This window comes from Lithobates pipiens, unplaced genomic scaffold (assembly GCF_037356315.1).
Source record: "Lithobates pipiens isolate NorthernLeopardFrog02 unplaced genomic scaffold, aLitPip1_a1.2 Scaffold_13, whole genome shotgun sequence".
NCBI classification, from domain to species: domain Eukaryota; kingdom Metazoa; phylum Chordata; class Amphibia; order Anura; family Ranidae; genus Lithobates; species Lithobates pipiens.
Window position 1 is genome coordinate 526396159 of NW_027507718.1, and position 25542 is coordinate 526421700.

The following is a 25542-nucleotide window of genomic DNA, read 5'->3' on the forward strand; positions in this document are numbered from 1 at the left end:
ATGCCGGCTGCTGAAGTCGCTACATCCTCTGTCTCTTCCCTGGGAGTCAGGAAAGCCCCACAGACTGCTTGTTCCTTCCCAATTCATCCTTTAATGGCTGACTTGATGTATGAGGACTGGGGACATCCCGATAAACTGTTTACTCCTCCCAAGAGGTTTTCTATGAATTATCCCGTGGAGGAAAGTTTCACCAAGAAATGGGGGGCCCCATCTGTCGATGCGGCTATCTCTTGTGTGAATAAAAACCTAACTTGTCCTTTGGATAATGCGCAGGTATTTAAGGATCCAGCTGACAAAAGGCTGGAAACCTTGTTAAAAGCCTCCTTTTCCATGGCCGGCGCTGTGGTGCAACCTACAGTCGCAGCTGTGGGGTTGTGTCAGTTCCTTAAGGAACAGGTTAAACAGATGTTTGAACTCCTTCCCAGTGAGGAAGTAGAGAAATATGCAGAGATGCCTCACATCTTATGTTTCATAATTGATGCGATTTTGGATTCTGTCCAACAAGCATCACGTTTATCCCTCATGTTGGTACACATGCGTAGGGCTCTATGGCTAAAAAATTGGGCCGCTGAGATGTCATGCAAGAAGCATTTGGCTGGGTTCCCGTTTAAAGGGGAACGTTTGTTTGGAGAAGAATTAGATAAATTCGTCCAAAATATCTCAGGAGGTAAATCTACACTCCTTCCAGTCAAGAAGAGTAAGCGTCCCTCATTCAGGCGTACTCTTTCTCCCGAAGCGTCAAGCTCTAAACAGTGGCGACGGCCTTCCCAGCCCTCCGCTGCTAGAAAGCCTCAGGGCCGAGCCCAGGGACAGAAGAGGACTTGGGGGCGGAAGCCTGCCAAGCAAACCTCCAAGACCTCCTTGTGAAGGGGCGCCCCCGCTCGGCAGAGTGGGGGGAAGGCTCCTGCGGTTTGCAGGCGCCTGGCGGGAGGAGATTCAGTACAAATGGGTGATTTCTTCGGTATCTCTGGGCTACAGGCTAGAGTTTCAGAAGATTCCACCCTCTCGTTTTCTAAGGTCAAGGATCCCCAAGGATCCGATAGAGCGGAAACCGCTACTCCTGGCCTTAGATCAGTTACTATCCCAAGGAGTGATAGTAGAGGTGAGCCCGAAAGATCAGGGTTCAGGTTTTTATTCGAATCTCTTCACCGTTCCAAAACCAAACGGAAGTGTCAGACCTATCTTGGATCTGAGAGACTTAAACCGGTTTCTACACATCCAGACCTTCCGGATGCAGTCTATACGCACTGTGGTTTCCTCCCTGCAGGGAGGAGAATTCATGGCATCAATAGATATCAGAGATGCATATCTCCATGTGCCAATATTTCCCGCACACCAGAAATTTCTAAGGTTCGCGGTAGAGCAGCGCCACTTTCAATTTGTGGCCCTGCCATTCGGCCTAGCCACGGCCCCCCGAGTCTTCACGAAGATTCTAGACCCTCTCTTAGCAACTTTAAGAGTTCAGGGCATAGCCGTCATGGCTTACCTAGACGACTTGCTTCTCGTAGAGAGAACTATAACGAGCCTAAGTCGCAGCGTCACCAAAACGCTAGAACATCTGGGCCGCCTAGGTTGGATTATAAACCTAGAAAAGTCGTCTCTGCAACCGACCACCAGGTTGGATTACCTGGGTCTCATTATCGACACCGCTCAGGGCAGGGTGTTCCTTCCAAGGCCAAAGGCCTTGGCCATTGGAGATCTGGTGCGCCTAGTTCTGGGCAGAAGATCTCCCTCTATTCGCCTATGTATGAGACTGTTGGGAAAGATGGTCGCCTCATTCGAGGCTGTCCCATTTGCCCAGTTCCACTCAAGGCCCCTGCAAAAATGCATCCTTGCGATTTGGAACAGGAAGCCCCAATTTCTGGATCTTCCTATGCGTTTATCCCCCCGGGCACGCAAGAGTCTTGTTTGGTGGTTACAAACCAGAAATTTGCTAAAAGGCAAAACCTTTCTTCCCCTCTCATGGAAGATTGTCACAACGGATGCCAGCCTGACAGGCTGGGGAGCCGTATTAGAGGGAACATGCTCGCAGGGAAAATGGTCTGCGACCGAAAGTCTGTTGCCCATAAATATCCTAGAGATTCGGGCAGTTTACAAGGCACTCAGAGAGTGGTCTCACAGACTGCGAGGCTTCCCGGTTCGGATTCAGTCCGACAATGCCACCGCGGTGGCTTATATCAATCACCAGGGCGGTACCAGAAGTCTGGTGGCCCAAAACGAGGTGAATCGCATACTTGTCTGGGCAGAAGAGCATGTTCCGTGCCTCTCTGCAGTCTTCATCCCAGGAGTGGAGAATTGGCAGGCGGATTATCTCAGCCGCCAGCAGTTGTGCCCAGGAGAATGGGCCCTGCACCTCGATGTGTTTCGAGACATATGTTACAAGTGGGGCACTCCAGACTTGGATCTGTTTGCGTCCAGATTCAACAAGAAACTGGACAACTTTGTGTCAAGGACAAGAGATGCACTTGCTCAGGGGTCAGATGCTCTGACGGTTCCCTGGAGTCAGTACAACCTGATTTATGCCTTCCCCCCGAACCCGCTACTGTCACGGTTCCTGGGAAGGGTCAAGAGTAGGGATGAGCCGAACACCCCCCGGTTCGGTTCGCACCAGAACTTGCGAACGACCCCCGCGTTCGGTACGAACGTTAGAACCCCATTGAAGTCTATGGGACTCGAACGTTCGAATTGGAAAGTGCTCATTTTAACGGCTAATATGCAAGATAGTGTGCTAAAAAGGGTTTGGCGATCTGCCTCCTGCCTCAGGGGACATGGGTCACTGCAAAATTTTTTTTTAAAAACTACCGTTTTGGCGGGAGCACTGATTTTAATGACGATTAAAGTGAAAAAAAAAAAGTGAAATATTCCTTTAAATATGGTGCCTGGGGGGTGTCTATAGTATGCCTGTGAAGTGCCACGTGTTTCCCGTGTTTAGAACAGTCCCTGCACAAAATGACATTAAACGGAAATAACACCATTTAAAACTGCTTGCGGTTTTAATGTTATATCTGGTTCCTGCAATATGGTTGAAAATCATTGAGAAACATGGCATGGGTAGCCCTCCCTGCCCATTACCAGCCTATTTGGGTCTTGTACGCATATTAAGGGGAACCCCGTACCCATATTAAAAAAAGGAAATGCGTGTGGCCCCCAGGCCCTATATACTCAGAACAGCAGTATACAGGCGGTGCAAACAAGACAGGGACTGTGTAGGTTTGTTGTGTTAAGTTGAATCTGTTTGTCATTTTCAACCGGTACATTTTTAAAGTGTAGCTCCAGTCAAAAAAACTATTTTTAAGCTTTTTGGAAAACATAGGGAAGGGTTATCACCCCTGTATAATTTGTTTTGTCGTCCATCTTTTTTCATCTCACTTGCTGCTGTCTCCTTGCGTTTGCAAGTAGGAGATGTTTGTAAGTTGGATGTTTGAAAGTAGGGGCCTGCCCTATATTATAGCGGTATGTACTGGGTACAGAGCACGCAGACAGCACGCACTCCTAACACTACTGACTGCAAGCTCTATTATTAACCACTTGTTAGCCCAATGTTTGCATAAAGTGAAAGATGAAGTTATGCTGAGTAAATAGATATCAAACATGTCACTCTTCAAAATTGCACATGCCCGTGGAATGGCGCCAAACGTCGCTACTTAAAAAATCCCCATAGGCGACGCTTTAAATATTTTTTTACTGGTTACATGTTTTGAGTTGCAGAGGAGGTCTAGGACTAGAATTATTGCTCTCGCTCTAACATTCTCGGCGATACCTCACATGTGTGGCACATGCGAGCACATGGGGACATGGGCGCTTTAATTTTTATTTTATTTTTTTATTGTTCATTTTACTTTATTTATTTTAGTTTGACATTTTTTTTCCCAAAAATATATTTTTGATCACTTTTATTCCTATTACAAGAAATGTAAACATCCCTTGTAATAGGAATATGGGGTGACAGGTCCTCTTTACAGTGAAATCTGGGGGGTCAATATGACCCCACATCTCACCTCTAGGCTGGGAAGCCTGAAATAAAAAATAAAAAAAAGATTCTGGCTTTGATCGTACTGGCGAGTTGGTAGAAGCACCGGAGGGCGGTGAGGGGTGGGGGGCGTCTATGGCTGGGTATTTCAGGGTATCACCGAGTATGACTGGGTATCTCTGAGTATGGCTGGGTATGGCAATTTATGGCAGGGTATTACAGAGTATTGGCGGGGTATTGGCGGGGTACTACAGAGTAATAGCAGGGTACTGCACTGCAGAGTAATGGCAGGGTACTGCACTGCAGAGTAATGGCAGGGTACTGCACTGCAGAGTAATGGCGGGGTACTGCACTGCAGAGTAATGGCGGGGTACTGCAGAGTAATGGCGGGGTACTGCACTGCAGAGTAATGGCAGGGTACTGCACTGCAGAGTAATGGCGGGGTACTGCACTGCAGAGTAATGGCGGGGTACTGCAGAGTAATGGCGGGGTACTGCAGAGTATGCACTGGTATTGCAGAGTATTGGCAGGGAATTGAGGGGTTAAATTCGGTGAGCAGCGATGTGGGCACTGCAGATGATGCCCACATCGCTGCTGACACCGATCTCTTTCCCCTCCGCTGTACCGATCGGTACAGAAAGGGGAGGTAGGAACAGGCGTCATAACATGACGCCGGTTTGTTTCCAAGTGATCACTCCGTCATTTGACGGAGCAATCACGTGGTAAACGGCCGCTATGAGCGGCCGTTTACCGTGATGCGCCGGGTCCTATGGACCCGGCGGTCACGGATGCTCTCGAGTGCGCACACCTCGGGGCACGCGAGAGCAGAATTCTGGGAGGCCGTTAATTAACGGCCTCTCTGAGTTAAACAACCGCCCTGAAGCCGATAATCGGCAATGGGCAGTTGTTAAGTGGTTAAAGCTAGATCACTAGCTATATAGGTGAGGTGAATATAGTGGTGTATACTGCAGTCAGGGCACAGACAACAACCACTACACAGCAGCAAGATAGAAAATCAGCCAAAAACGATTGGTGTGTACTGTGTTGAAGGTACACAGAACACCCACTGCTTCAGATGCAAAGTAACACACTACAGGAGGCCGCCTTAAAGGCGGCCTTATATAGTGTGGGGTGTGCACTACTCAGCCTGAGCTATGATTGGCCACAGGCAGGATGCCTGTGGCCAATCATGGCTCTCCTCGCTGCCGGCGCTGCGATTGGCCAAGCATGCGGGGTCACAGTGCATGCTTGGCCAATCATCGGGCAGCAATGCACTGCGCCAACGCAGTGCATTGTGGTCCGCGCGCGCGTCACTCGAATTTTGACGCGAACGGCCAAAACGTTCGGAATTCGCCGAACAGCCGAACGGCCAATGTTCGAGTCGAACGTACGTTCGACTCGAACACGAAGCTCATCCCTAGTCAAGAGGGAGGCAAAGTCGGTCCTTCTAGTGGCCCCGGCTTGGCCCAGGCGACCATGGTTCGCAGAAATCACGAAGCTAGCAGTGGGCAGGCCATGGACCCTCCCTCTCCGGCCAGATCTGCTCTCGCAGGGCCCAATTTACCATCCTGCTTTACGCAGTCTGAATTTGATGGTCTGGCTGCCGAGACCCACATTTTAAAGGGCCGTGGTCTTTCGGGGCCAGTCCTTTCCACTCTGGTCAATGCCAGAAAGCCGGCCTCCAGGCGTATCTATTACAAAATCTGGAGGGCATATGTTTCCTGGTGTGAACCCAGAAGATGGCATCCCAGAAGGTATGTCATTAGCAGAATCTTGGCCTTTCTCCAATCAGGCCTTGAATTGAATTTGGCCATAAGCACCATCAAGGTGCAGATTTCGGCCCTGTCGGTCTTTTTTCAAAGACCGCTTGCATCACATTCCCTGGTACGGGCCTTTATCCAGGGGGCTATGCGGATGAGACCGCCAGTCAGACCTCCGGTATGCCCATGGGATCTGAATTTGGTTCTCTCGGCCTTAGTAGCCCAACCATTTGAACCTTTGCATCTTGCTTCGTTAGTCCTCTTGACAAAGAAGCTAGTCTTCCTAGTAGCCATATCCACGGCTAGAAGGGTATCAGAATTGGCAGCTCTTTCTTGTAAAGAGCCCTATTTAATTATCCATAAGGACCGGGTGGTTATGCGTCCCAACAGGTCCTTTCTACCTAAGGTGGTTTCAGGTTTTCATCTGAATCAAGATATAATCCTACCATCCTTTTTTCCAAATCCTCAGTCCATAGAGGAAGAGTCCTTACACACTTTAGATGTGGTTAGAGCAATCAGTCTTTATCTTCAAGCAACTGCTCAGATAAGAAAAACTGACTGCTTATTTATTCTGCCAGAAGGCCCTAGAAGGGGTCAGGCAGCGTCAAAGTCCACTCTCTCGAGATGGATCAGACAGGTTATTTCTCAGGCCTATAGCTTAAAGGGGAAGATTCCTCCTTTTCAGGTGAAAGCGCACTCTACTAGGGCTGTCAGTGCTTCTTGGGCAGTGCATCACCAGGCCTCCCTGGCTCAGATCTGTAAGGCTGCGACTTGGTCATCAATCCACACATTCACCAGATTCTATCAGGTGGATGTCAGAGGGCAAGAGGATATCGCCTTTGGGCGCAGTGTACTGCAGGCTGCAGTTTAGGTCCTCAGGTCCCTGGCGGTCTATGCTTATGATCTGTGTCTCCCTCCCCTCAACCTGAGCATTGCTTTGGGACATCCCACTATGTAATGAAGCTCCTGTGTCCCGTGATGTATGATCAAGAAAAATGGGATTTTTATATACAGCTTACCTGTAAAATCCTTTTCTTGAGAGTACATCACGGGACACAGGGCTCCCGCCCCTCTTGGGTTTTACGTGGTTCTTATTGCTTTGCTACAAAACTGAGGTGCCTCCCGGATGGGAGGGGTTATATAGGGGAGGAATTCTCCTTAATTAGGGTCAACCAGTGTCCAATCACCAGAGGTGCCTATATAACCCACTATGTAATGAAGCTCCTGTGTCCCGTGATGTACTCTCAAGAAAAGGATTTTACAGGTAAGCTGTATATAAAAATCCCATTTTTACCACCTGGGACGTCAATTTCACGCTTCTTCCTTGCCAGATCTGAGACAGCAATTCCAAGAGCTACAGTTCGACCTTCCCCCTTCTCAACCTGAAGCCTCCACGGCCTCGCAATCCTCTCAGCAAGGATCCCAAGCCCTCCATTCTGTCAAGGCCCAGAAGTTTCAGGAGGTTCCAACAGGCGGACATCGCTAGAAGACAGCAAACTCCCCCCTCTTTGTTTTGTTTGCCTGCCTTTTTTTCCCTGCTGCCATGCACCTAGCTGGCCTACAATTCTTGAGTCTGCAACAATTACTGCGGTCAGGCAAGTAGACTGAAGCACACCTATACCCCATCTGCGACCCTGGTAAGCAGCACACCGGTCCCCCTTTGAATTCCAGATGGACTATGCAGCGCCACAATCCCGGTCTACAGCAGCCTATTTTAGGCACTGGTGATGGCGAACTGGGGAACTACCCTGAACTTTCCCTGGACAATGGTTACACTCGGGTATCGACTGCCTTCCCCCCCCCCCCCCCCCCCAGATACAAACACTTTATCCTATATATATATTTTTTTTTTTTATGATTTTTCCCCATAAGGTATATTATAATATGCTCTGGTTTAATCATTATTTTGAATTTATTTTATTTCTCCTTTTTTGTATTTTTCCTCTCCCCCCCACCTTTTTTTTTTTTTGTGTCCCTTGGGGGCATGTTTAGGTGCAAACCATGACACACAATGTCTGGTTTCCCATTGACAGCCAGGCACTTGTGGTGCAGGGGGCCTTCTAGCATGGCCATCTAGGGACTACTGAAGTTACCTTTTTGTACATACGATATGGGCTTAGACCCTGATTGTCAATGCCCTGACGGGGTGAGGCCTTAGGCCCACCCCACGGTTTACTAGTTCATTGGTTCTTATGCCTGATTTAGATGGCACCAGGTTCAGGTTGTTTGTCTCTGGTCAGAAATTTACCACATGAGCAGAGCTGTTTTTCAGACCTCTGTTCATGTGATTTTCCCTTTTTTTTATTTTATCTCTTTGTTCCTTGAATTGAAGTTTACGAATATATGCCACTGTTGACTTGTTCTTTAATATTCGCAATAATTGATTATGTTATGCCAGGTGGTTTCCGACGGACCACTGCTCCCCCATGTGTTGGTTCTTGGCCTGGACTAGCGTTCGAGTCAACACCCAACTGAGTAGTGGGATTTCAAACCCACGACCAATAGCAATCTCACTGTATAAAAGTTATTTGTACTCAGCACTGCATGATTCTATTACCTTCGCTGACATGATGCTTTCTATTTCTTTTCTATCCCCCTCTTTACTACTCTTGTTCTTCCCTCTCACCTCTGGGTTTGCGGGGTGTGCACTTCGGCTCCAGATAGGCGAACACCTATTACTATCCCAATGACGATTAATTGGTTGTCCCTGAATGTACAGGGCATGAATTCCCCCAATAAGAGAGTGAAGGTGTTTAAGTATCTGCGCAAGCATCGCATTGACATTGCTTGTTTACAGGAGACGCATTTTTCAGAGGCCTCCCATCCCAAGTACTTTGATGCTCAGTTCCCTCAGGACTTTTTAGCAAATGCTCCAACTAAGCAACGGGGGGGGTTCTCGTGGCATTTCGCAAATCAGTTCCATTTAGTTGCACTAAACAGATTGCAGATACTTACTGCTCCAGGGTACCATTTATGACACGGAGGTAACCATAATGACGTATTATGCCCCCAATGTGAGCCCTGGACCCTTCTTGACCCATGTCTGCGCTCTGCTGACATCCCACTGCAAGGGCACCCTCCTTCTTGTGGGCGACTCTAACCTAATCTTGAACCCAAAGATAGACAAGCACCCTTCGGAGAGAAACGGCCCGTCGGCGAGCGCTAAACAATTTACTCGCTCCTTACAAACGCATGACTTAGTATACCTTTGGCGGGAATGCCATCCACTGGGCAAGGACTACATCCACTATTCCCACCCCATCAGGTTTATACACGGATTGACCATATGTTTATGCTTAGGCGCCACCTACCGTTAGTGGTTTCGGCCTCGATCTTGGCTGTCCCGTGGTCAGACCACGACCCGGAGCTGATTGTCTGCCATTCTATCCTGGATAGACCCTGATTTTCTCCTTGGGTGATGAACGATTCGCTTCTTTCTCATGTAGAGGTAACAGAAGAAATTATAAAGGCTTCGGAAGACTACTTCCGTGAAAATCTGGGCTCGGTGGCGTCGCCGGTGGTCCTATGGGAGGCTTATAAAGCGGTATTGCGCGGGCGAATAATTGGCCTGGCGTCGGTCCGTAAGAGAGCTAGAGAAACAAAGCAGAAGGAGCTCGAATCCCGATTGGCGTCGCTATCTGAGAAGTTTAAGCAATCTCCTACCCCGGATAACCGTAAATTGCTAGAACAAGCCAGATCGGAGCTCGACCTGTGCCTCACTGAGGGGACTGAGCGTGTACTACGCTGGTCCCGCCAGAGGTGGTATACGAGAGCAAATAAGCCGACTCGTATGTTGGCCAACCGACTCCGAACATTTGCCCCTAAATTAAAACCAATTACACTGCGAGATCGGAACAACGTCCTATCAGGGAATCTGAAACATGTTCTAGAGGAGTTTGGGTTTCGCCTTGCGAAGCTGTATACGGCGTCAGAGGGGAATGCTACTCGGAGAACGGCGGACTTCCTTGAGGGCCTTTCGCTCCCTTCCTTAACGGGGGCTCATGTTACCCTCATGGATAGAGACATTCAACTTCCAGAAGTTTTACAAGCAATAAAAGAACTTAAGGTGGGTAAGCGACCCGAGCCTGACGGTTACACCACGCTTTACTATAGGAAGTTGGCACCGGTAGTTGCGCCCCACCTGGTAGCCATGTACAACTCGGTAAAGAATGGTTGTCCCTTCACCCCGGATCTTCTGACAGCAAACATAGTGATGATCGCTAAGACAGATCGTGACCACTCATCTTGGGCCAATTACAGGCCTATCTCGCTCATTAATGTCGATATGAAGCTCCTGACAAAAATCTTGGCGACACGCCTGAACTCTTTCCTTCCTCGCTTGATAAAAAAAGATCAGGTTGGTTTTGTGCCCCAGAGGCAGGCTGGCGATGCAATCCGACGTATAGTGCAACTTCAGCATATAGCTCATACTCGCTCTATTGAATCCATGCTTCTCTCCCTCGATATGAATAAGGCCTTTGACACCTTATCTTGGCCCTACCTCATGTCTGTTCTGCGGCATTATGGCTTCGGGTCCTCATTCATGAATTGGATATCTGCCCTATACGATTCCCCCCGAGCAAAAATGAAATATTATGGGTTTAAATCCCCCATTTTTAACATCCGAAGGGGAACCCGCCAGGGATGTCCGCTGTCGCCTCTTCTTTTGGGTTGGCATTGGAACCCCTGGCGGAAGCAATAAGATCTCATCCAGATATTAAGGGCATTGAAATAGCAAGTAGTCCCCATAAGATTTCCTTGTTCGCTGACCACATTCTTCTATCTGTCACTTCTCCTAGAACTTCCCTACCAAACCTACACACACTGTTGCAGGCCTTTGCATCGCTTTCGGGACTTCAGATTAACCCATCAAAGTCGAAGGCTCTGTCGACTAACCTTTCTCTGGGGTTATTGCAGGATTTGAAGTCGGCCTTTCCTTACCAATGGGTTTCCTCCTTGCCCTATTTGGGAATCCGTATCACTTCCACGTATCAGGCTCTATATCAGGCAAATTACCCACCACTGTTCAAAATATTAACAGATATGTTTTCTTCGTGGTCCTCTTTACCTCTTTCATGGTTCGGGAGAATAACAGCCATCAGAATGGCGTATCTCCCGAAGCTACTTTACTACTTTTGGGTCCTTCCTATTCCGGTTCCTTCACATGTCCTCAATACTCATCAGCGTAGGATCCTACAATTTATAAGGGGATCGTCTCGTCCCCGTATTAACAGACAAGTCATGTTTGCCAAAAGAGAGAATGGGGGCCTCTCGGTCCCAAACCTAAGAGACTACTATGTGGCAGCCACCATTGCTCCGCTCTCCCACCTTCATGAGACATATCAGCTCCCATTGTGGGCTACTATTGATCTGCTGGAAGTGGACCCCACCCCGATTTCCTCCTTACCCTGGCTCCGACCAACACACCGCTCTGCGATTACGGGTCCTTGCATGATTCATACGTTGCGAGTCTGGGACTCGGTGAAGTACTCTGCAGGGTTGGCTTCTCCCCATCTCCCACTGCTGCGGCTCTTACGTTGTCCTCTCTTCCCCCCGGGTCTTGAAAACTCAGCACAATTCAAATGGTGGACCATAAATGGATTTGCTGACGTTCATTCATTGCTTACGCCCACTAGGATCTTTTTATTCGAAGCTCTGCCCTCGTCAAATGATATACCTTTAAGAGAGCACTTCAGGTATCTACAGATCCGTCATTTCCTCCACAGTCTTATTAAATCTCAGGACGCCCCATACAGGTTGACACCGTTCGAGAGCATCTGTAGGTCTAGGCCTCACTCTCCTGGACTGATATCTCTAATATACTCAGCCTTGATCTCTATGAAGAAACCTCCGGTGCGGTCCTATCATCTGCAGTGGGAGAGGGAGCTGGGAAGGAGGTTAGATCCAGAGGACTGGCAGGCAATGACCCTGGCCTTATCCAAATGCTCGCGCAACGTGACTATTTTGGAAAATGCCTACAAGGTCCTGTATCGGTGGTATTATACCCCGATACGCTTGGCCCGCTTTGTCCCCACCTACTCCCCTCTCCGCTTCAGAGGGTGTGATCGGGAGGGCACTATGACCCATATATGGTGGACGTGCCCGCGGGTGTGCAGACTGTGGGTCATAGTTTACGCGTTACTCCTTAGTCTATTTCGAGTAAACATTAAAAAAGATCCGTTTGAGGCACTTCTTGGTAAATCAATCACAGCATTACTATGCCCAGAACGGCAACAAGAGCAACATCTCTTTACTGCGACTAAACTGAAAATAGCGAGAGCATGGAGAACCCCAACCCTGAGTTTTGAGGCAGTCAAAAACCAACTGAACGACGTGATGGTCAATGAAAAATTGTCTTCTGTTCTTTCCGACACTCATACCAAATTTCTTAGGGTCTGGCAACCTTGGATTGAATATCACCACTCTCCTAGATTCGATGTCACTCTACTGTCCCTGTAGGAGCTCGACTGGGCACACCCCGTGAACCCGTTCCTTTCTTCCTTCTCCCCCCTTCTTTCTCTGACTTCTTTTTCTTCTCTTCTGACCCTCGCTACTCTTTCTCTGCTTTCCAATCTCAACATCTCATCTAATCTATTCTTGACCCTTTGTACATCTCCTTCCTCCTTTCTCCTCCTCTCGTTTTACTAACTTTCTGGATATGATTACTATGGGCTTCCTGCATATTGAATGCCACGTTTGTGTTGCAGTTGTGCGACACCCAGGGTCTGCTCGGATCCGGGAATTGTATACTTGGTTAGGCGACAGCCAGCTTGGATTATACTATACTGTGCAACACCTGTACTGAAATCTTTATGTAAGCCTATTGTATTGGAACATAAACTTATAACTTTATAATAAAAACCTTTGTAAAAAAAAAGATTGGCTCAAAATAGTAAAAAAAAAAATCTTTTTTTTTTTTTTTTTTTTTTTTTTATAGTTTAGCTGTATATTTCTTGCTATTATCATAATTTACTACCAAAGAACTACCCAAAATAAGTTCTCCTACTTCGGACGACTGATGTGTATGTTAGTTGTTGTTTGTACCCATAGTAAAGCCCAAAAACAATGGTGTGCATTTTGCATTGTTCTTATCCTGCCTAAAACACACTGGCATAAACTGACACTGATACTAATTAAAAAAAAAAAATACTTTTCAATTCAACCCAAAATTTGCTGACTGTGACCTTTGACCCTTACCTTGACCCTAACACTATCCCTGGCAACCTTGATCTTGTTATTTATTTATTTGTTTTTGCATTCTTTTTTTTATTTGATTTTTTTTTTTTTTACACACTTTGGTTTGCTTACATTTCCTTTCCTGCAAGGACAGGGAGATACAACGGAAAAAAGCCCACTTCCACGAGGCTGCATATATGTTTTAAATCAGCATGAAGGGGTTAAATCAATTCTCCCATGATCCATTTACTGTCTAAATAGGAAGGTTCTAGCTACAGTCCAATTACATACAAATCAAATGATCTCAAACTTACCAGGGATCTTTTTTAACCACTTCAATACAGGGCACTTAAACACCTTCCTGCCCAGACCAATTTTGAGCTTTCAGCGCTGTCGCACTTTGAATGACAATTGCGCGGTCATGCTACACTGTACCCAAATGAAATTTTTATCATTTTTTTCCCACAAATAGAGCTTTCTTTTGGTGGTATTTGATCACCTCTACGGTTTTTATTTTTTGCGCTACAAATAAAAAAATACCGAAAATTTTGAAAAAAAAAATGTTTTTTTTTGTTTCAGTTTCAAAACTTTGTAAATAAGTACGTTTTCTCCTTCACTGATGGGCACTGATGGGGCTACACTGATGGGCACTGATAAGGTGGCACTGATGGGCACCAATGTGGCACCAATGAAGTGGCACTGATAGGCGACACGGATGGGCGACACGGATGGGCGACACGGACGGACACTGATAGGTGGCACAAATTGGCACTGATAGCTGGCACGGATGGGCGGCACGGATGGGCATGGATAGGCGGCACAGGTGGGCATGGATAGGCGGCACAGGTGGGCATAGATAGGCGGCACAGGTGGGCATAGATAGGCGGCACAGGTGGGCATAGATAGGCGGCACAGGTGGGCATAGATAGGCGGCACAGGTGGGCACTCAGGCGGCACAGGTGGGCACTCATAGGCGGCACAGGTGGGCACTCATAGGCGGCACAGGTGGGCACTCATAGGCGGCATCGGTGTTATAGTAATGGATGCCAATCAGTGCCAAACAATAATGCATGCCAATCAGTGATGCCCATTGTGGCCACTGATTGGCATCCATTATGGGCACTGATTGGCACCCATTGTGCTGACTGGCACCCTGGTGGTCTAGGGAGGATTGTGGGTTTTTATTACCTTTTCCCTGGTGGTCTAGTGGTGTCCCTGGTGGTCCAGTGTGGGCATCCTCGGGGGGGCTGTGCTGATAATCGATCAGCACAGACCCCCCCTGTCAGAGGAGCAGCCGATCGGCTCTCCTCTACTCGCGTCTGACAGACGCGAGTGAGGGAAAGCCGATCACCGGCTCTTCCCATTTACACTGTGATCAGCCGTGATTGGACACGGCTGATCACATGGTAAAGAGTCTCCGTCGGAGACTCTTTACCGAGATCGTAGTTGCCGGGTGTCAGACTGACACCCCGCAACAACGATCGCCGCGATGCGCGCCCCCGGGGGCGCGCAGCGGCTCATTATCCTAATCACGTCATATGACGTCCGGTTAGGATAATGAAACCACTTTGCCGCCGTCAATTTGTAATAGGGCGGGCGGCAAGTGGTTGAGCTAAAATTTGATCTGAATTTTCGTTGGACCAGGGACAACAATTTTTGTGCAACTATAACAAAAACAAACCAGATATGCTACCCATTTAAGAATGTGAGTAGAAAAAAAAAAGTTGTGGGGAAATCAAGTGACAGATGATTGGAGAAGGAAGGTTCAAAAAGACAAATATTCTGTGTAGCAAAAGTTTGAAATCAATGAACGAAAAAAAGTTCACCCATGTGTCTTTGATTGAGAACAAACATATGATCAAATGTAGAAAAATAAAAATGCAAATGATGGCCCAAGGATAAAACAATCTCAGGTAATTGCAACAAATTTTCTTCTTATGATTTTGATGACCTGATTTTGGTACACAGCTAATAAACCCTGCATGATTCTTCTCAGATGAGCCAAATAGCTCACCTCCATGGTTTTGAAATTATGGCTTTGAAATTTGTGGTGGATGAGGCTCTTCTCCATGGCCAACACAATCCAAAAGCCCAATGGTGATTTTGAAGTTTTAAAGAGGTGTAACAGACATTTCACATACTTGAAAAGAGCACAAAAATGAAAGACTGGCTTTGGTCGCACCTCCAATCTCTGTTTCAGGAGCTGCAGAACAGTGGGTGTACTGGCTCATATTTGGTAGGAATTGAGTCTGAAACAGAGTCTGTCAACAAATATATACTGTACTGGGCGTGATTAGAGATGTGCACAACAGATTCATTCATTAAGTTAATAATGTTGTTTTGTCATATTTGTTATGTTAGAATAATTAATTTTTTGTAATTTTGTTTCATATATTCATATAATGTTTCATTGATTCATTTCGTATATTTTATTATTTTCAAATCGATTCGACATTTGAATTTCGGAAGATGGGTATATTTGTCCTATTTTATTCTATTCTGTTCTAATCTAATCTAATCTAGTACATTTTTTCTAGTCTATTTTTATTCTACTTTTTCTGTTCTATTGTATTCTTTTATAATCTATTCTATTTTATTATAATGAGAATAAAAGGAATATTGGGACTTTAAATAAGGCAGGTACCAAAGGGCTAACTGCCTCCATCCCTATCATTGATTAAAATAGAGAGCAAGTGGTGGTACTTTGTATGAAGCACACAGCCGCACAAAAGGAAGTCAAGTGACTGGGAAATACTGTGTATTCATGTTCTTTCAGGTAGGCAGGCTATTTTATTATTTTCTATTATATTCTGTTTTATTACGTTCTATTTTATTATATTATTTTTTTATTCTATTCTATGTTATTCTATTCTATTCAGGAGCCTAAGTAAGGATCATAATCATATTTCACTTTTATACCTCAGTTTATTTATTGCATTATGTTTCCATTTCAAATTCATATTTGTATTAATATTCGGTTTACCTGGAGCAGTGTCATTTACGTTCATATGTAGCATCTGTTGTAATGTAGACATTGGCACAAAGAAGCACTTTTACTGTAACAAGTCATTATACCGGGACGCAGATCGCTAGATGTCATGTCAGTTTATTATGTCACCTGATGGCCTCGGTACAGATTCCTGGGCGGCGTCTGTAGCTCCAAGCCCCGCCTCCACAGTGACGCTGGGTTTGTTCACATCCGTATAATAAGCCAATAATTCTACATCTCGATCAAACTTGTGCCCCTCGGCCAGTGACACCTACAAAAGGTGAAATTAAATAATTGTAAGTAATCCATCATCTTCAGTTTATTGAGGGGTGACATGAACACATGAGAGGACTGCAAAATTATAACAAAGGTATTTCCTTTTTCAAAAAGGAAACGTATTTTGACATTTTCTTTCATGACATACAAGACTTGACACATTTTAATCCCGTCATTGTGTAGTGGAATGTTGTAGATCTCCTATGTAGTCCACAAAAGAAATGAGCCTTCATACTATTTTGCGTTCCGCTCACCTTGGCGCTGGTCTTGTCACTATCCGTGTACTCCAGGGGGGTGATGTTACATTTGGACTCGATCTTGGCGATGCCGTACGTGGACTGGAAGTGAGCGTTCAGGCTCAGCGTGTACTGGATCTCACCAATCGGCACCTGAGGACGTGTGGCCGTTATGCTCACATCGTGATCTAGAAGAGATAAAAAAAGGAAAATATTTCACTATTCGAAGTGCAGATTAGTCTCTGTAGGGAAAACAGATTTCCAGAATCAAGAAAGGACCAGGGCGTGTGGGAGAGTTCCTTCTTACAACTCGTCTTCCACAAGGGACAGACTGATTCAATTCAAGATTCTACATAGAGTGTATTTTACACCCCCATGGTATGGTACACCCAGCTACTCCAGATTCCCGTTGGCAGTGTGCGGCACCCTCAGCAGATTTCATCCATATTTTCTGGACCTGTCCACAGATAAAAACTCTCTGGACTGAGGTCACCACATTTATTTTAACAGTTACCATCATTCAAATTCCACTGGTGGAGGTGTGTCTGTTGGGTCTTGCAGACCCGCTGGCTCACCGCCGGGTGGCAAGAACCCTTCTGGGACCACTACTTTACTATGCACGCAAAGGCCATTGTGCTTCTGTGGAAATCCCCTGTTGTACCATCCATTCATTTTTGAAAGCGATTAGTTAACACTAGGGATGCGCTTTCTGTTCGAGTCGAACAAGAGTTTGTCTCGAACATCGGCTGTTCGATCGTTCAATAAAGATCGAACATTATCCACTTACAGACCGGACCATTTTGCTGGTCAAAGACCAGACCACTTTTTGCGATTCGGCACTGCGTCGCTTTAACTGACAGTCGTGCGGTTGTGCGACGTGGCTCCCAAACAAAATTGACGTCCTTTTTTTCCCACAAATAGAGCTTTCTTTTGGTGGTATTTGATCACCCCTGCAGTTTTTATTTTTTACGCTATAAACAAAAATAGAGCGACAATTTTGAAAAAAAAACGCATTATTTTTTACTTTTTGTTATAATAAATATCCCCCAAAAATATATAAAAAAAACATTTTTTTCCCTCAGTTTAGGCCAATACGTATTCTTCTACATATTTTTGGTAAAAAAAATCACAATAAGCAATTATTGATTGGTTTGCGCAAAAGTTATAGCGTTTACAAAATAGGGGATAGTTTTATGGCATTTTTTATTAATAATTTTTTTTTCACTAGTAATGGTGGCGATCAGCGATTTTTATTGTGACTGCGACATTATGGCAGACACATTGGACATTTTTGACACATTTTGGGACCAGTGTCATTTATACAGCAATCACTGCTATATAAATGCAGTGATTCCTGTGTAAATGACACTGGCAGCGAAGGGGTTAACCAGTGGGTGGCAGTGTAGGGGTTAAGTGTTCCTAGGGGTGTGTTACTAACTGTGGGGGGCTGGGCTTTCATTTAGTGAACACTGATCTCTGCTCCAATCACATGGAGCAAAGATCAGCGTCACTAGTTGCTAGGCAGAATGGGGAAATGCTGTTTACACGGCATTTCCTCCATTCAGCCGCCCCGTAAGATGATCGCAGGTATGCCCGCGGCGACCGAGTCCGCGGGATCCGCTACCAGACTCACGGGGGTCCCGACCGGCACGTGAGCCTGCCGCCGCCGCCGCGGTCGCGATGGCAGGGCGCCAAATTTAAAGGGACGTACAGGTATGCCCATTTGCCTGCCCGTGCCATTCTACCGACGTACATCGGCGTGCGCTGGTCGGGAACCGGTTAAGGGGCGTTCGTGCCAAATTTGAGCGGCACATCATGCCCCATAATGCACTGTCTCATTGCAGTGCATTGCTGGCTGATGATTGGCCAAGCATGCACTATGACCCACATGCTTTAGCCAATCACAGCTATGTCAGCAAAGAAAGCCATAATCCCCGGTTTGTACATATATATATATATATATATATATACATATATACAGTTTAGCTAGATCTCACTGCAGACCGTTCCTGGTGTACTGTTTCTAATATACTTCCAGTCTAGCTAAGCCTATATCTGACTGTAGGTGTACGTTTTCACATACACTTGCAGGCAGGCAGGCAAGTGATTCAGTGATCCGCAGTGCATTAAATATAAATACAGTCTCCAACATATATATATATATATATATATATATATATATATATATATATATATATATCCACTGCATTCTCGTCTAGCCAAGCCTATATCTGGCTGCAGGCCATTGCTGGTGTACGTTTTCAAATACACTTTCAGGCAGGCAAGTGATTCAGTGATCTGCAGTGCATTAAATATATATACAGTCTCCAACATATATATATATATCCACTGCATTCTAGTCTAGCCAAGCCTATATCTGACTGCAGGCCATTGGTGGTGTACGTTTTCAAATACACTTTCAGGCAGGCAGGCAAGTGGTTCAGTGATCTGCAGTGCATTAAATATGTATACAGTCTCCAACATATATATATCCACTGCATTCTAGTCTAGCCAAGCCTATACCTGACTATAGGCCATTCCTGGTGTACGTATTCAAAGACAGTTTCAGGCAGGCAAGCCAGGCAGCTGATTCAGTAAACTGCAGTGCATAAAGATATATATACAGTCTCCTACATATATATCCACTGCATTCTAGTCTAGCCAAGCATATACCTGACTACAGGCCATTCCCGGTGTACGTATTCAAAGACACTTTCAGGCAGGCAGGCCAGGCAGCTGGTTCAGTGATCTGCAGTGCATAAAGATATATATACAGTCTCCTACATATACATCCACTGCATTCTAGGCTAGCCAAGCCTATACCTGACTATAGGCCATTCCTGGTGTACGTTTTCAATGACATTTTCAGGCAGGCAGGCAGGCGATTCAGTGATCTGCAGTGCATAAAGATATATATACAGTCTCCTACATATATATTCACTGCATTCTAGCCAAGCCTATACCTGACTGCAGGCCATTCCTGGTGTAATTTTTCTAGTAAACTTCAGGCGGTGTTTTGCTCATCCAATTTTACAGCATGTCTGGAAGGCCACTAAGGAAAGGCAGAGGCTCACAGGTCACTAAAAGAGGGCAAGCAGGCTCTGTGTTACAGCCAACAGTGCTGGTCGTGGACACGGTGCATCCTTAGCACATGGCTGTGGGGCACACTTGTCCTTTTTTTCGACTGCTGGCTGTGTTGAGCCACAACATGCAAAAGAGTTGGTAGAGTGTATCACAAAGCCGTCCTCATTCTCCTCATCCTCTGTCACCCAGGCTAAGAGAAGTTTGGCTGCCAATGCAGCTACTAAAGTGGCCTATTCCACTGGCTCAATGGCATCAGTCACTCCTTCCCTAGCCCCACCATCATGTCTTGAGGAGTCCCCCGAACTGTTAGACCAGTGTCGGGTACATGCTACAGGAGGATGCGCAGCATTTTGAAGGCTCCGATGATGGTACCCAGGTTGAGGATGAAGGCAGTAACGTGAGCCCAGAGAGAGGGGGTGCCCAAGAAGGACAAGAAACTGACAGTCATGTTCCCCCAGCTGCAGTATACTGCCAGGTTTGCTCCAGTGGCGAGGAGGGAGGGGATGATGAGGTCACTGGCTCATCATGGGTGCCTGATAGAAGAGAGGAGGAGGAGGCACATCTCCAACGAGGCAGGATGCCCTCCAGGGGCCAGCTTAAGGACAGCCAACCGACTGCATCACACCGCAGAGCTCCACATGTGTAGGGCACTGCTAACTCTGCACGTTTTTTCAAAAGTTCTTTGGTGTGGGCCTTTTTTGAGACGTGTGCAGCAGATTGCACCGTTGCTGTTGCAATATATGTCTGAAGCTTATCAAGTGTGTCCAAAACAGCAGCCACTTGGGTGTAGATATATTTTTTTTCTTGGGGAGGGGGTTCAGGTCTTTCAAACTTAAAAGCATCATTTACACTTTTATGTTGGGGGAGGTACAATAAAAACATGGGACAGCAGAGTGGGGCCATGAGGCTTTGCAATACAGCGCAGCAAAAATGATCCCCATTCAACTAAATAGAACGCAATGCACGCAGTTGTGGTGCGGTAGTGTACTCATCAGTGGCGTCGCTATGGGGGTGCGGGGGGGTTGCGGACCTCACCCGGGTGACACCAAGCCCAGACTGACACGGCGCCGCATTTTGAGGAGCACAGCGGCTCCCTCCTCTTCCTCCTTCCCTTCCGAGATTTCTTTAGCTACAGGCGATGTGTGGGGAGGGACCGAGGCCGAGACAGGCAGATAGGCAGGATGCCCGAGGTCTGATCGTCACAGTCCCACACGCCACAATCACATTCCTCTCCCCGCCGGCTGCACTCACTGCACATCGGATTATAGCTGCCTCCTCCTAGGCTCTGACATGACAAGTACACAGACCAGGAGGAAGAGCCGAGGAGGAGGAGGGACAGCGTGCTACAGCATCTGCCCAGGGGCCAGGGCTGAGGTCTGTAATAACAGGAGTCTTGTGGGACATTGTGATGGGGGGGTTCTTGGGGGCCTGGAACTGGATAGGTAAAAATTATGCTGCCAGGAGTACATTTTAGGGTGGGGGTGGTGGTTAGAGGATATGCGGTAGAAAAGTGCTTTGTTTGGGGTTAGAGAGGACTTGTGGTAGAAGGAGGGGGGCAGATTTGAAGTTTGACACCCCCAGAACTATTCCTCTCCACTCCCAAAGCACTGCGTAGCACATATCATCTAACCCCCACCCCCCCCACATCAAAGATCCCATTCCAGCTCCATCCATCCCCCCAATCCCATCCCAGCTCCATCCACCACCTGGATACCTTCCCGGCTCCACCCATCCCTGATCCCATCCCAACTCCATCCACCACCCCGATCCCATCCCAACTCCATCCACCACCCCAATCCCATCCCGGCTCCACCCACCCCCCGATCCCATCTCAGCTCCATCCACCTCCCCCAATCCCAACCCGGCTTCATCTATCCCCCCAATCCCACCCCGGCTCCATCCACCATCTCGATCCCATCCCGGCTCCATCCATCCCCCGATCTCATCCCAGCTCCATCCACCACCCCGATCCAATCCCAACTCCATCCACCACCACGATCCCATCCCGGCTCCATCCATCCTCCAATCCCATCCCAGCTCCATCCAGCACCCTGATTCCATCCTGGCTCCATCTATCCCCCCGATCCCATCCCAGCTCTATCCACCACCCCAATCACATCCCAATTCCATCCATCACCTTAATCCTATCCCAACTCCATCTACCAGCCCAATCCCATTCCACCTCCATCCATTCCCCACAATCCCATTCCGGCTCCATCCATCACCCCGATCCCATCCCAACTCCATCTACCACCCCAATCCCATCCCATCTCCATCCATTCCCCTCAATCCCATTCCAGCTCCATCTACCATGCCAATCCCATTCCGGCTCCATCCATCCCAGCTCCATCCATTGTGGCAGGTTAAGGGGGGAGAGCCACACCAAAGCACGAGCCTGCTCAGTTCTCCAAGGGGGGGGTTGGGGTGACACCAAGTTTTACCGCACCAGGTGACATCAACCTTAGTGACGCCACTGGTACTCATTAGTACAGCGAGCACCTCCTAAGCTCCCTGGTTTTTGTTTTGCCGTGTGAACCAGGCTTTAGATCTCTTTCATATTCTAAATGGCCATGGTATGGCAAATGTACCATGAATACCTACAGCCTGGATCCCAGATGTTCCAATTTTTGTCAGCTGCTCAGCCTGTTCACCTGAGTAATGGGCTGAAAAGAGCCACTGCTGTTAACAGTGGTCCCCATGTTTAAGCTCCGGGGGACAAAGCAAAACACATTGGGGTGTTGCCTGGCGGGAACGCGGGCTGAGGTAGTCTCTCCCATCACTACTACATTACCATAGGACTCCGATAATGTGCGGCACCAGGGATTTTTTTTTTCTCTCTTCCCTTCAGTGACTACAGGAGCAGGGATGAGCTCCATCCCTCACCGGCACTCCAGCAGCACATTCAGTATCATCTACATTACTCCCCACATCGATTGAGCCTGAGCGACACACTAACAAACCGTGGGTCATAGTGGTTACCTGCTGTTAGGGACACATTTTTGACCCTGGATGCAGAGCGATTTTATCCAAGGGCAAAAATGGATCCCTACCTGCAGGTAACCACTGGATGTACAGATACCTTTAAAAATGTGTCCCCGAAAATGTGTCCCCGAAATTTTTTTACTTTATGTTTAGGAGATATTCACATGGAAAGCAGCTGGTGATGTTACCAGTGCATGCGCTCTGAAGGGACGGCATACTGCTTGGTTGTACTTCTCCTGGGGAGGACCGCAGTTCATTCTGCACTTTTGTGACCCATTTTTAGTGTTGAAAATATTTTTATTGAAACACGTCAGGTAAAAAACAAAACGATAAAACAGTAACCATCATGAGGCAAATGCAAGCAGGAACAGTAACAGGAGTACATTTACGGGGGTCGGCTAATGACTATCGGCCACAGCCGGTCCCCGATGGGAAGCTTGGAGAGTAGGGAAAACGGCCTGCTCTCCGATCCATGAGGCCCCAGTAGTGAAAAATACTCATGGGTTACTACATGAGACAATATTTAATCAATAACATAAAGAAGATAGAAAGAGAGAGAGAAGAGGAAAGGGAGGAGAGGAGCAAAATAAAGAGGAACAAAGTGGTAGAGGGGAAAGCTAGATAGCAAGAGGAGAGGAGAGGGGAGGCAAGGGGGAGGGGCATGGGGGGGGGGGGGGGTAGGGAAGAGAGAGAGCCCACAATGACCTTATGCGTTCAAGATTTGGTTCTTTAAAGCGTCAGAGGAGGAGAAGCGGAGCCAGATCGACCATTGAGATATAAATTTGGTGTAAGTGTCATTGTCCATCGCCAACATCTCCTCCATTCTCATGGTGTCATTTATGATCGATACCCACCGTGACAATGGGGGAGTATTCGTCGTCTTCCAATAAGCAGGTATCAGTTGTCTAGCAGAGGACATAAAAAAGCGGAGCAATCTCTGTCTCTGCGATTTAATAGACCCGGGCAGTATGGAGAGTAATGCGATTTTCGGAGAGATAGGAACCGGAACATCAGCTAAGAGATTATAACATTCAAAAACCTGGGTCCAGAAGGGGCGGATCCTCTCACAGTCCCACCAGACATGCATGTAAGTTCTGACTGAAGCTTCACAGCGCCAGCAGGTGGCTGGCGTAGATGGGAATATTTTGTGTAAAGTAGCAGGGTCTCTGTACCATCTGGACAATAGCTTGTAGTTCTTTTCTTGAGAGTAGCAGGAGATGGTAGACTTATGTGTGAAATGAAAAGAGGTTTGCCATTCCGGCACAGAGATGTCTTCACCCAAATCCGCAGACCACAGCCTAGTGTAATGTGGGAGTTGATCATGTGCTAACGTCTGTAGTAGGTTATATAAGGAGGATAGTAGGTGTTTGGGAGTTTCTGGGAGCGAGCACAGTTCCTCGAAGATGGTAAGCTTGCGATGTATTTGAGAGGAGGAGTGTAGGCGTTTGGTAAACGTGGACACATGTAGGGCCGTGAGCCAATCTCCGGAGTCTGCCGTGGGGACCGAGGTCCCCTGAGAAGGATGCACAAATGTGCGAGCTTGCGGCCACTCCGTACGCCTAAAGGGTCCTAGGGAGGCTGCCCCCGTACTTTGTGGTAAGGCAGGATGGTCAAAGAGGGACGTCAGGGGGCCTGGATCGGAGGAAAGGGTGGTGTTTAGCCCTGTCATATACCATAGCTTCAAGGAGGCCAAGGTCAGTGGGGATAAGGAGGTCATACGAGAGTAGTCTCGTTTGTATCCCCATAGAAGAGCTCGGAGATCCACAGGAGAAAGGTCCTGTTCAACGGACACCGAGGCCTTGCAAGGAGGACGGGGGAACCATTCTATAATGCGGGACATATGAGCAGCTGTGTAGTAGGTCTCAAAGTCAGGGAGGCCGGTACCTCCCATAGTCTTCGGGAGTGTAAGCTGTTTAAATTTAACTCTGGGGAGGCCCCTGTTCCACATGAATCTGATAGCTAGCGAGCGTAGGGAGATAAAAAATGATTTGGGGACGTGGACGGGGATCGTTTGAAATAAGTACAGGAACTTGGGTAGAGTGTCCATCTTTAGGATATTAATCCTTCCGAACCAGGGTAAAGGAGATCCCCCCCACTCCTCAAGGTCCTTCCGTATACGGCTAAGCAGGGGAATATAATTCAGGGAAAACAAATCAGCCAGGTTGGAGGGTATGATGACCCCTAGGTAAGAGATTCCCTTGGTTTGCCATTTAAATGAAAAGTTGGACTTTAGAAGGGACAGCGTGGAGGGGGTGAGGGATATGTTGAGGGCTTCTGTCTTAGAGATGTTGATCTTAAAGTTACTATGGACACCGAAACGTTGAAATTCCCTGAGTAGGGATGGTAGGGAGATGTGTGGATTCTGAATATACACAAGGAGGTCATCGGCATACAGGGAGAGTTTATGATGTGCAGACGGAGTTTGAATACCGAGGATGGAGGGGTTTTGTCGTATGGCACAGGCTAAATGTTCAATGATGATGACAAAGAGGAGGGGGGACAGGGGGCAGCCCTGTCTGGTGCCGTTTGCAATATCAAAGGGGGCTGATGCGGTTCCGTTGACCAGGACCGCAGCTGAGGGTCGTGAATATAGGGACATAACTTTAGAGATGAAGGGAGCTCCGAGGCCAAGTTGTTCTAGAGACAGCTGTAGAAACCTCCAACTGACCCTATCGAAGGCCTTTTCAGCGTCGAAAGATAAGAGGCAAGCTCTCAGGTTTCTACGTTGGATCAGGGAAATGAGATGTATCGTCTTGGTGGTGTTGTCCCTTGCCTCCCTGCCAGGGACAAACCCCACTTGATCATTATGAATAATTTTAGGCAGTAGAGGGGACAGACGGGTAGCTAAAACTTTTGCGAATAGCTTAATATCTATATTGAGCAGGGAGATGGGCCGATAGCTACTGCATTGGGATGGGTCCTTGCCCGGTTTAGGGATAATAGAGATGTTAGCAGATAAGGAGTCCTTGGAAGGAAGGTTAGAGCTGTCTACCGAATTAAAGGCTTTTGTCAGAAGGGGTGCAAGTTGGGGGGCAAAAGTTTTGTAAAACCGGGGTGTAAAGCCGTCAG

The 25542-nt window shown here is 47.3% G+C and overlaps 1 protein-coding gene across 1 annotated transcript in view; it reads right to left on the reverse strand.

Annotated features, from left to right (window-relative positions):
• LOC143975947 (uncharacterized) overlaps nt 1-25542 on the reverse strand; it is a 115169-nt gene that overhangs the window by 37931 nt on the left and 51696 nt on the right. The window contains exons 5-6 of the mRNA XM_077478476.1: nt 16426-16595; nt 16025-16166 (exon numbers count right to left, since the gene is read on the reverse strand). Coding sequence (XP_077334602.1) covers nt 16025-16166; nt 16426-16595 — 312 coding nt within the window. The remainder of the gene's footprint in view (nt 1-16024; nt 16167-16425; nt 16596-25542) is intronic.